General features: G+C 37.5%; 1 protein-coding gene across 1 annotated transcript in view; it reads right to left on the bottom strand.

The window, feature by feature from the left end:
- Positions 1-2,183: 2,183 nt before the first annotated feature.
- tbc1d10ab (TBC1 domain family, member 10Ab) overlaps positions 2,184-12,620 on the bottom strand; it is a 25,235-nt gene continuing 14,798 nt past the window's right edge. The window contains exons 8-9 of the mRNA XM_017711245.2: positions 7,946-8,100; positions 2,184-6,813 (exon numbers count right to left, since the gene is read on the bottom strand). Coding sequence (XP_017566734.1) covers positions 6,412-6,813; positions 7,946-8,100 — 557 coding nt within the window. The 3' untranslated portion in view covers positions 2,184-6,411. The remainder of the gene's footprint in view (positions 6,814-7,945; positions 8,101-12,620) is intronic.

Genomic DNA, 12,620 nt, shown 5'->3' with positions numbered 1-12,620 from the left:
TCAGTTTCCCGCTAAAGTGACAAAAATGCTTTGACACAGAGATCATCCTAAAATAAAACTCTTCACATTCTGTAGTGTTATATAAAACTATTTCTTCGTAACTGCTTAACAGTCATGGTGGAGGGATACATGCAGGTCATTATGAGGCAAAATAGTCCCCAGAAAACTTGTTGTTTTTTTCAGATTTCTTCCACATAAAACTCAGAAGACACGTGTAGGTACACTGGGGGTTTTGGACAGTATATAAAATGTTTATATTTGTGCTGTAGTCATGGCGACCCCTGGTTTTCTATCACAAAAAAAGTTTTTTTTTGCATGATCCAGAGAAGAACTGCTTACTAAAGAACATCTAAATCTTAGATCTTAAATCTTACTAAAGAAGATCAAAATCATTATTTCAGTTGTTGGTGTAAAAAGTTCTTGTTTTTACATATGATGTTAGAGTTTAAACTTGGGGTAAATCTGAAAAATATTAGTTTTCTGTGCAGACTATCTTGCCTCACATTGCCCTACATGTATCCCTCCACCATGTATGGATTTCAAAATTATGTGTTAAAAATCTAAAACTACAACTTTGGTTACAAAAAAGCTGGGATGCTGTGCAAAATGTGAATAGAAACAGAATGAAATGATGTACAAATCATCAACCCTATTTTAACTGAAAATATTACAAAGAGAGCAAATGAAACTTTATTGATTCATTAAATATGTGCCCATTTTAAATTTGAAGCCAACAATGCTGTGCAGTCAGAGGGCCTGAAGCTCACGCCGAGCCAATATTGGTTTTCAGCCTTGTCCCTTGCAGACAGAGATTTCTCCCTGTAATTATAATTTTCATTGAAATATAGGGTTTAAATGATTTTTGGAAATTGGGTTGTATCATAATGTCTCAGACATTATGCAGCGTATTTATAATCATTTCATTCAATAACTTTGAGACAGTCCGGTTCATAAGAACAATGAAAGGTGTTGCCTAGAGCTGAACATCAAAGCCAAGAACCATTCAACCGCTCCTTTAAAGCATGTAATATGTGCAGTTTTAAACTGAATACACATAAAGTGATGCATGTCTGATGGTGAATTTTCTGATGATGAAAAAAAAGACAAGTACCTTCTATAAGCATCAAATTAAAAGAAGGATCCAAAGAAAGGGGGCAAAAGTGCTTTATCAACATATATATATAAATCAATAATGTCTAAATATGGCCTTAGCCATCCTATTTACAGTAAGTAAAATACATTTATATAAAGAAATATTTTTCTTTCTTTACCACAGAGAGGAAAAGACCCCCCCCATGTTGCCTTACATGCAGAAAGCCTTCAGCATCAGCAAATTAAGACTAATTATGAAAGCAAAGTGCAAACGACATCTCTGTAACGCAACAGATCAATTCAGCCAAACAGAACATATTTATACTGCATAACAAATAAAAAGTAGCTTAAGACTCATTTCACATTAGAATGCAAAACAAACACAAGACAAAAAAGAATTAGTACAACAGAGAAACACATGTACTGCACTTGCTACTCGAGATCAGCACAGGTCTGGATTAGCTTCTCAATTTCTGAGAGCTCATTAAAGGAATATTCCAGCATTCTTCAACATAACGTCCATATACAACAACAGACAGCGCAGTCTATACCACAGATATATAATTTTGACGTGCATTCAGGCACACAGTAAGAGAAATGCACTTACAATAGAAGTTGATGGGCTACAATCTACTAACTTCTATTATACAGTTCTGTGCAAAAGTCTGAGACCAGCCTTTCACTTATTTAATATCCAATCATAATATTTCTGAGGAAATAATCCACCTGTGTAAAAAGGAGAAAGTAAAGGTGAAAAACTCATTAAAAGCTATAGAGAAAATGGGGCTCCTAACACCATCTGCAAGACCTGGTAGACACCAAAACTGTCCCCATCAGATAAACAGCACTTAAAACTTTAGAAAAAAACAGGAGAAAATCAAGCTGCTTCAGATCTGAAAACATCCACAGGTGTTTCTGTCCATCCTTCCACTGTGAGAAGACAACTCAGCACTATGAGTCTGACAGGATGTGTAGCTGTCAAGCAGCCTCACTGAGAAAAGGAGACACATCAAACAAAGAAGCTGAACAATGGACTGACCACCCCAGAGTCCAGACCTCAGCATACCTGAACGTGTTTGATCACTTCAGAAAATGATCAACCAACTTCTAAGACTGAACTGTGGACGTGTGTCTGCAGATTCTGTGAGAAGCTGAAAGTGAGTCTCCTGAAAAGAATGGAAGCTGGAATAAAGGTACAGAGTGACTCACTGAACATGGACACTGACAATAAATGAGTGAATAACTTAAATAGTAATTTAATTAGTAAGTTAGTAATAACGAAATATTTATGCTGTTTTTAAGTGAAAAATAAATAAATGATGGTCTCTGAATCTGCACAGAACTGTAGGTGTGTTTCACAAATCACACAGAATTGACTGTAGAAATTATTTGTATGCTACAGAAGTGTTAAATAAACATTAGGTTGAAGAACAGAACTTTTATTGTGTGAAAACTTTCTCCCACTTGTTTATGACTCATCACAGCTACATCATATTATGAAGCTGATGGACTTGGTCTCAAAATGAACTATTCCTTGTCATAACAAAAAAGGTCCCACATATTTTCACGCACTCATCCCATGTGTGTTGGATTGATGAGGATCAAGTCTTATTGTCAACATTCATACTGCACATACAATAGGACTGAACTGGGCTGATGTTTATGCTGCAGTTTGGCCTAAAAAGCCTCCATCATCGTAATAATCTGAAAGTCAGGACACTGTGGAAAATAAATGTAGTTGAATTATTCTGTTTTTGTCTCCCAAGTTTTTGGCACAACTACGCTGCAGCCGTAAAGTCTGTGTGTGTTCAGTCTCATCTGTGCCTCTTACAATTCTTACAATAACTGCTGTAGTGTTATTCCTAATCAAACTGTCTGTATTAGGCAATAAACTGTTTTGTAATACCAGAACACAAAAGAAAAGCTGTCTTTGGTCTTTGGGTAGAAAACACTGGCCCCTGTGAGATATGGAAACTATACAACTGCACTTTCTATGTAATTATGAAGCATCTTGCTATATCATCGCTGTCCAAAAAAGAAAGAAAGTGTGTGGTAACTTTAAAAGAGAAAGTTAATGAAAAGAGATGTCATTCAGATCAATTTTGGAGCATCTTTTGTAAAAATCAGCTGCTATGTCCAATTATGCAAAAATAAAAATGGAAAATGTGGAGGAGATTGGCTTTTTGGCTTTTTTGGACAGAGACATTATATGACTTCACACTTCACAGAAATTTTGGCTCTCTCGTGCTAAAAGAACAAAAAAAACAGCCCAAGTGCAGCCTCTAGTGGCCAAAACCACAAATTGCATGCAGCAAAATTAGCCATATATTTTCTAGCCTACAAAGTGTTTTAGCTTTTAAAGCACACTTTCTTAATATCAGAAATTCCATTTGGACAAGTAAAAATGCTATACTAGCATTTCTGTATACCTACCAATTCATCTTAATTTGATGTAAAAATAGGAAGCTTTTAAATGCAAGAGGTAAATTTAAAAGTGCAACAATTCAATCTTCACCAGTAAGTAATCCATTCGAACATGTAATGATGAACATGTAATTTTCTGGGAAACTGTGGATTAAAAGCTAAAAAACTCTCCAGAAGCAACACACTTGATTTCAGCAGCCAACGAAGCGCTTGCGATTGACTCCTGAGACTGGAAATGATGTAAAACAGGAACGCTACAATTACTGCAAACAGAAGAAGCTGAACGGAAACAGCATCCATATCAGATATTAGCGTCTTTCTACAGAAAACAACCTGCTAAAATGCAGTAAAAATTCTGCCTTTTGATCTCACTATCACACAGTGATGTTTCAGTCATGACCTTGATCTGAGATGCTTTAAGCTTAGACCTGCTCCTTCAGAAAGATAACTGCCACTGCACTTGGTCATCCTCAGTTTATATGGAAAAAAAGAACATATGTACGTATATACATTCCTTCATTAAGTAAGAGGACGTGAAAGAACTCATAGTGGAAAATAAACAAAAACTGCAAACTCCACTGTTCCCATTTGATTGCTCCCATTGCATTCCGGGAACTGCAGTCCAGTCAGATTGGATGAAGACACCTGAGAGTGGGCAGCTGTGCTGCACTTCAGTCATGATTGACTATCCAGGCTCCACCTACAAATATGCCCTTTCATAGCAACTGTTACTAGGTTAGAAAAGCTTTACAGAATGCTGGTTAAAAGCTCATTCAATCTAATGTGGTACAGAACTCAATTTATACCACAATGCCTACATTTAGAGTCTGTTATTAAAGGGGAATTACAACAAATATTCAAAATTCTGTATGGTTAAGATGTAAACAGAGTCACTCAGAGTGGTCTCATGTAAAATGCTCTGTTCCAGAGAAACTTACCGGTTATAAATGGAAAGCTTGATGTCTGAAACTTTGTTTCACAATAGTTTTAAGATGATTCTGGCCCATTTTTAAAAATTCATTCACTGTGCAGTAAACTTATAGCTGACATTGTTTACTCAAGAACTGAATTGGGCAGAAATTTAGATAAATTCCCCTTCAATGTCAATTTTGCTACAAAAGGGTGCATTTGTGGACAGAGCACAGAAATGTCAATTAGTAAACATTCACAGGTCAGGGTGATGCTTTGAGGCATCTGATGTGCCGCTGTTTATGCAGAGGCTGTGTCCCATTTATGGCGCCACCGGATTCTCTCATCCACCTTCTTTCTCTCTCTCTTTGACTGAATCCCAAATGGCATCTTACTGGACATATTGCACTACCTTTGTGTAAAAAACTAGGGCTGCATAGTGTGTAGTTAGTTATTCGTTATTGAGATATTGGCTTTTGCATTACTGATACTGAAACAGCTCCTCTAACCAATTAAGAGTGTTTTTACTGATTCAGGTGAGTTAGTGAGGCCACGGTGACCAATCATGGGTTTTATGTAATCCAACAAAAGTTAATTATTTTAGTAAAAATGATGCATCTTCACCATATTAATGACTTATCAGTATTTGTCCTTATATTGTAATTTGTATCAAAAGCACAATATGTAATACTATATTCATTATACTAGTATTTTGTATATATTGTGGAGAAATACCAACATATCTCAGCAGATACTTTAAAAAGGCAGACATGGATTTGGCCAATATTTCAAATTTCTGAATTATTAAATTGATAACTTCAATTTCTACATTTTGTAAATGTTTATGTATCAACATCAATGTTATCAGTATGTGAAAAAAATTGGGTATTGACAATCACCCAATTCCCATCTCACATCTGTACTTCCAACTCATAGTATATAACCCAGAATATGTATAATTACTGTGTATATAAACCAAACTATTCTTGAATTCAAGCTCTTTAGGACTTTTACGTATCTAATTTAATAAAATCATAGTGTGTTTTCTCTTTATTTATTTTGAGCCATTTGCAAACACCAACTGCCCTTTAATCTGTGCTACTATTTCATAATGAATGAAAATTACAGGCCATTTCAATTAATGCTTTTTCCTTGTATAAAGTAAATGTTTTACAAGATGAGATTTTATTATGAAAGCAAATTGATTTGTGAGTAATTACTGTGTCTGTGGGCGTTTTTATGAATCATTTACACAACCTAACGAAAGTATTTTTTTGGTCAAAACAGTCCAGGTTGATATCGGAGTCTTTAAACAGGATTGCCTTCAATTCTTCAAAATGTCTGCTTGATTAAACTGTCAAAATGCAAACAAACTCAGAGTGGTGTGACGTGAAATGCCCTGTCCTAGAGAAACATACTGAGTCAGCATGGTTCACAGTGGTGGTGATGGGAACCAGACCTCCACCTCTAAAGCTCCCTCACAGAGAGTTATTACATGGCTATGGTCTGATGTCTGACACATAGTATTATGATAGTTTAAAAATATTTTTTAATCTGTTTATGCTGGAGGATTATGCCATGCAAGGTGTAATGAGGAAAGTTAGGTCCCAAAGAAAGCTTATTTTTCAGATATTCCACTATTTTACCATCTACATTACATAAAAAAACCTCAGAAGACACATGTGGGTTCACTGGTGGTCAGAGTCCTATTTCCGATCACCACTATGTAAAGAAATCGCCAAGTGTCGCTAAATTTCTCTACAATTAACCATTTCACATCAAACCACTTTTCTCAACCACTGAATTTGAAAAATATGTGGAATTCCCCTTTATATGTACACCAATATAATAACAATAACAGGATTTTGTCTGTATCATGCAGTCCTACTTGAAAACAATACTTTACGACCTAAGTAGTGCATTATTTATCCACTAGGGTTCTTTTGGGATTCAGCCTCTCTCTTTCTGTCTTAATGTTTTGCCTCTCTATAGGTATGTGTCATGTTCCGCACTACTTAGACTTTGATTGGACCCCTGGAGGGGCGTGTCCTTCAGCAGGGGCTGTGGTTGGCCGGGTAAAAGGTTGTCCTGTAATGACGAATGCTGATTGGCTGTCTCAGGTCGAGAGGTAGTGTTTTCCTTGCCTTTTTTCTTTTTCTTGTCCCTCTCTTCCTCAGTGTTTTTGGAGTTTGGGAGGACGTCCACAGCGATGGTGGGTTTCTGCCGCAGGTCCTGCTTGCTGGGTGGTTCAGCTACCATGATAGCGCGAGCACCGTGCATTCTGGGAGGAGATTTACAGTGCAACTCTCCTCTCGACTCCTTCCACAAACGCAGCTGAGTGAGGTGCTCCTTCTCAATGTCCCGCTCAGAGATTGGTAGCTCCATAATCTGGAGGAGAGAGAGAGAGAGAGAGAGAGAGAGAGAGCGCGAGAGAGAGCGAGAGAGAGAGCGAGAGAGAGAGCGAGAGAGAGAGAGAGAGAGAGAGCGCGAGAGAGAGCGAGAGAGAGAGAGAGAGAGCGCGAGAGAGAGCGAGAGAGAGCGAGAGAGAGCGAGAGAGAGAGAGAGAGAGAGAGAAAGAGAGATACATTCCTACCTGAAACAGAGCACTCCAGTCAGAAACACATTCATGCTATAAGAGGATAAGCAGCATCTACACTGGGTTTGCAAAATAAAGTTAGATAAAAGTCTTGAGAGAGAGAAAAGTGGGATGATTATACAGCAGGATGGCAAAAAACCTAACTTAACACATAACTTATATTAGATCAATCCATTTCCATATTTTAGTCTATTTACGTGAACATTTAAAAGTTTCGGATCACTTTTCATAGTCATGTTTTTTGGTTATTTAAATGCAGTAATAAACAATTCTGATTCCAATACGCTAAACGAGACAGAAAAATGTAGAGTTAGATGCTTTAGTCAACACTACATGTATTCTGACAACAAAAAGACATAAGGATTAATAATATACTGTAATTTCTTATTTTTGTATTTGTTTACTTACACCTTCCTACTAATTATTTGTTATACATTTTCAAGGTGGATCAAATTAGTATAATAATTTTAGATATTTATCTGCCATAATACTACTAGTATATTATTGAAAACCTTTAAAGAAACCGAGAGAGAGAGAGAGAGAGAGAGAGTTTAGTTCACGGGGTCAAGGTCTACTGCTTTCTGTGAATAATCAGAGATCCTGCTTTAATGACTGAAGAGCAGGTTAATAAATTACTCTGTCATGTGAACTGCAGTAAAATTATGCTTTTGCTGCTGAGTAAACTTCATATACAGGTGCAGTTTTATGATGATTCCATAAGCAGACATGAGAATAGGATACAAGAAGAAACAAATACTACAGAATATAAACATGCAGGATTTAGAGGTTGCTTTATTCTTCCTACAGTAACAGACAGTGTCCGGTGGGAGGAGACAAACTCCATTGTTCCACATAGTGTACAGTGGTCTGCAGGGACTTGTCCCATTTTCACTGAGAGGAACAGAAAGAACCTGCGAGTCTTACCTCTCTAATGAGGAAGCCCTCCTTCATGTAGCGCGGCTCTATGGCCCGAAGCAGCTCCATCGTCTCGTACTGACCCTGACATGCCTTCAGCTTCTCCTGAGATCCCAGCATGCACTTCAGCAGCACCAGCCCCACACGGAAGATGATTTTTACTCCTAAAAAAAGCACACATTCTTAACTTTGAATGCATCTCCATAATTAAATGGTTAAGATGTAAACAGAGTCAGTCAGAGTGGTTTGGTGTGAAATGCTCCGTTCCAGAGAAACTTGCAGTTGCACTTGGTGACAGGAACCAGACGTCCACCTCTAAAAGACTCCTCACAGAAAGCTATTACATAAATACAGTACTTGATGTCTGAGAAACCGTTTCATGATAGTTTGGCAAATATAGCCTGAAACATATTTTTAAATCCTTTCATGCTAAATGAGCAAAATAATCCATGACAATTTTATTTTCAATGTTACCTGTGTTTTATCACTGTCAACATTCTATAAAAAAAATCAGAAGACAAATGTCTATATATGTGTTGTAGTCATGGTGACCCCTGGTTCCCATCACCACCACCTCATCAACCATTTCAAACCAAACCACTTTGAATGACTGCATCTCAAAATGTAATTCATGTACAACCCCAATTCCAATGAAGTTGGGATGTTGTGTAAAACATAAATAAAAACTGAATACAATGATTTGCAAATCCTTTTCAACCTATATTCAATTGAATACACTACAAAGACAAGATATTAAATATACACTCATTTTGAATTTGATGCCTGCAACACGTTCCAAAACATTGGGACAGGGGCAACAAAGGACTGGGAAAGTTGAGGAATGCTCAAAAAACACCTGTTTGGAACATTCCACAGGTGAACAGGTTAATTGGAAACAGGTGAGTGTCATGACTGGGTATAAAGGGAGCATCCCTGAAAGGCTCAGTCATTCACAAGCAAGGATGGGGCGAGGTTCACCACTTTGTGAATAACTGCGTGAGCAAATAGTCCAACAGTTTAAGAACAACGTTTCTCAACGTGCAATTGCAAGGAATGTAGGGATTTCATCATCTACAGTCCATAATATCATCAAAAGTTTCAGAGAATCTGGAGAAATCTCTGAAAGTAAGCGGCAAGGCAGAAAACCAACATTGAATGCCCGCGACCTTCGATCCCTCAGGCGGCACTGCATTAAAAACCGACATCATTCTGTAACGGATATTAACCACATGGGCTCAGGAACACTTCAGAAAACCACTGTCAGTGAACACAGTTCGTCGCTCCATCTACAAGTGCAAGTTAAAAGTGTTAAACTGTTAAAACTAAAAAGTTAAAGCCATATATCAACAACACCCAGAAACGCCGCCAGCTTCTCTGGGCCCAAGCTCATCTGAGATGGACTGACGCAAAGTGGAAAAGTGTCCTGTGGTCTGACGAGTCCACATTTCAAACTGTTTTTGGAAATCTTGGACGTCGTGTCCTCTGGGCCAAAGAGGTTTGTTATCAGCGCAAAGTTCAAAAGCCAGCATCTCTGATGGTATGGGGGCGTGTTAGTGCCCATGGCATGGGTAGCTTGCACAACTTTGAAGGCACCATTAATGCTGAAAGGTACATACAGGTTTTGGAGCAACATATGCTGCCATCCAAGCAACGTCCCTGCTTATTTCAGCAAGACAATGCCAAGCCACATTCTGCATGTGTTACAACAGCGTGGCTTCGTAGTAAAAGAGTGCGGGTAATAGACTGGCCTGCCTGCAGTCCAGACCTGTCTCCCATTGAAAATGTGTGGCGCATTATGGAGCACAAAATACAACAACGGAGAACCCGGACTGTTGAGCAACTGAAGTTGTACATCAAGCAAGAATGGGAAAGAATTCCACCTACAAAGTTTCAACAATTAGTGTCCTCAGTTCCCAAACGCTTATTGGGTGTTGTGAAAAGGAAAGGTGATGTAACACAGTGGTAAACATGCCCCTGTCCCAACTTCTTTGAAATGTGTTGCAGGCATCAAATTCAAAACGAGTGAATATTTGCAAAAAACAAAGTTTATCTGTTTGAACATTAAATATCTTGTCTTTGTAGTGTATTCAACTGAATATAGGTTGAAAACGATTTGCAAATCATCGTATTCTGTTTTACACAACATCCCAACTTCACTGGAACTGGGGTTGTAAAAACTTGGCAATTGGTGGCATCTTCTTTGATAAATTAAACTTTTCTATTTCTATTCCATTCAACAAAACTTTTTGGACAGTGACAATTTGTATGAATTCAGTCATGTGTCTTATCTGTGCTGGTTTAAGTGTGAACAGGCAGCAGATGCAACACCATGAAGATAACAAAGGAAGTTAAACTGTGTCTGAGAGCTATAACTAGCTCTCATATTAATCAGATTACTATGCACTGCCACTTTGTTTATATGTCCATAGATATTGAACATTGCACATGTTAACATACAGCAGGTGAAATAAGTATTGAACACATCACCAATTTTCTAAGTAAATATATTTCTAAAGGTGCTACTGACATGAAATTCTATTGGTGACAACCCAGCCAATCCACACATGCAAAGAAATCAAACCATAGATGTCCATAAATTAAATTGTGTGTAATAATGAGAAATGACACAGGGAAAAAGTATTGAATACATGAAGAAAGAGAGGTGCAAAAAGCCATGGAAAGTCATGACACCAGCTGAAATCTAGCAGTAATTAGAAAGCAATCCTGCCACAATTGATGTGCAAATTGATATCAGCTGGTTTAACTGATGGCCTATAAAAAGGTGTCTCACTACCAAGGTGCCTCACAAGAAACATATCATGATGAGTAAAACCAGTGAGCTCTCAAGACCTTCACAACCTTATTGTTGCAAAACATATTGATGACATCAATTACAGTTACAGAAGAATACTACTGAATGTTCCAGTGAGCACTGTTGGGCCATAATCCGGAAGTGAAAAGAATCAAAAGATCATTTCACCGTAAACCGACCACGACCAGGTGCTCCCTGCATAATTTCAGAGGAGTGAAAATAATTATCAGAAGAGTTGTCCAGGAGCCAAGGACCACTTGTGGAAAGCTACAGAAAGACCTGGAATCAATAAGTAATGCTCTGAACCGCCATGGCCTGTATGCGCGCTCACCACACAAGATTCCATTGCTGAAGAAAAAGCACGTTTAAAGTTTGCTCAACAACATTTAGACAAGCCTGTGAAATACTGGGAGAATATATTCGGTCAGATGAGACCAAAATTTAATGAATGCCATAATACACACCATGTTTGGAGGTCAAAAAGCACTACATATAACCCCAAAAACACCATACCAACAGTGAAGTTTGGAGGTGGGAACATCATGGTGTGGGGCTGTTTTTCAGCATACGGCACTGGCACGCTTCACGTAATTGAAGGACGGATGAATGGACAAATGTACTGAAACATTCTTGATAAAAATCTGCTGCCATCTACCAGGATGATGAAGATGAAACGAGGGTGGACATTTCAGCAAGACAATGATCCCAAACACACAGCCAAGGAAACTAGGTTTCAGAGAAAGAAAATAACTTAATTTATGGACATGTATGGTTTGATTTCTTTGCATATGTGGATTGGATGGGTTGTTACTGACATCTGGTGAGATTTTCATGTCAATAGCACCTTTAAAAATATATTTACTTAGAAAATTGGTGACGTGTTCAATATTTATTTCACCTGGTGTAGGTTATCGTTTATAGTGTTAAGTCACTTGGTTAAGTCAGTGGAGTGGACATGCAGCATGGCAATGTCAACTGCATAGTATTTATGCGATTGTACTACTTATTTTTGTACTGCACCTTATATTTTTATTGTTGATTTAGTATATTTTAGGTTTTTACTTCAATTTACCTGTAAATAGAATACAACAATACTTTTACTCCTGTTTTGCTCTTTACTGTACTTTGTACTGCAGCAATTTCCATAACTAGGTTAGAAAGCTACAGGGGTGTACATTTCTTAACTTTTAACAATTTAATTCCACTAAGAAACAATTAGACTATTTTCAAACCTCAAATTTCCCAACAATTACATGAATTACATAAATAACAATACCTGTTTTTTTTTTTACATCGGCAACTATCCTGACAGTATCCTTTATTTGTTTGTTTGTTTGTTTGTTTATTTCATTGCCCAATTTCACAGCATCCAACTCCATTTGCTTAATTCTTCTCCTATCATTACCTCCTTCAAGAAGCAAAACTGCATCTTTTCAAACCACTAATACGTCGTCACTGGACAGCTCAACACACTTGAATTAAGATCCTGACTGATGCATTTTTACATCCCTATCAATAAAAATAGTCTGCAAACTTGCCAATATTTTTGTTATCATGATAAATTCTATCACAACATGCTTTTCTAACTATATTGCGGCTATCGTCAGCACTTCCAGAACATTTCATTACAAAGACAGCTTAATTAGTCCTGTTTAATTAAGTACCAGATTTAGTGCAGGGCAGAATGTAAAATGTAATACAGGATGTAAATACAAATCATGGTGTTCTGATAGTTCTGACAGTATGTAAGAAAAGCAGCCCTACTGGTATGTCTTATTAGATGTCTGGAAAAGCTAAATATTGTGACATATTGTGCATAAAACTATTGTGAACTCAGAACACGTTCAATTTAATAGATGGAAACACAGTTAA

This window comes from Pygocentrus nattereri, chromosome 18 (assembly GCF_015220715.1).
Source record: "Pygocentrus nattereri isolate fPygNat1 chromosome 18, fPygNat1.pri, whole genome shotgun sequence".
In the NCBI taxonomy this organism is placed as follows: Eukaryota; Metazoa; Chordata; class Actinopteri; order Characiformes; family Serrasalmidae; genus Pygocentrus; species Pygocentrus nattereri.
Note: the sequence above shows the minus strand (reverse complement) of the source record. Positions and strands in the feature narration are given on the sequence as shown.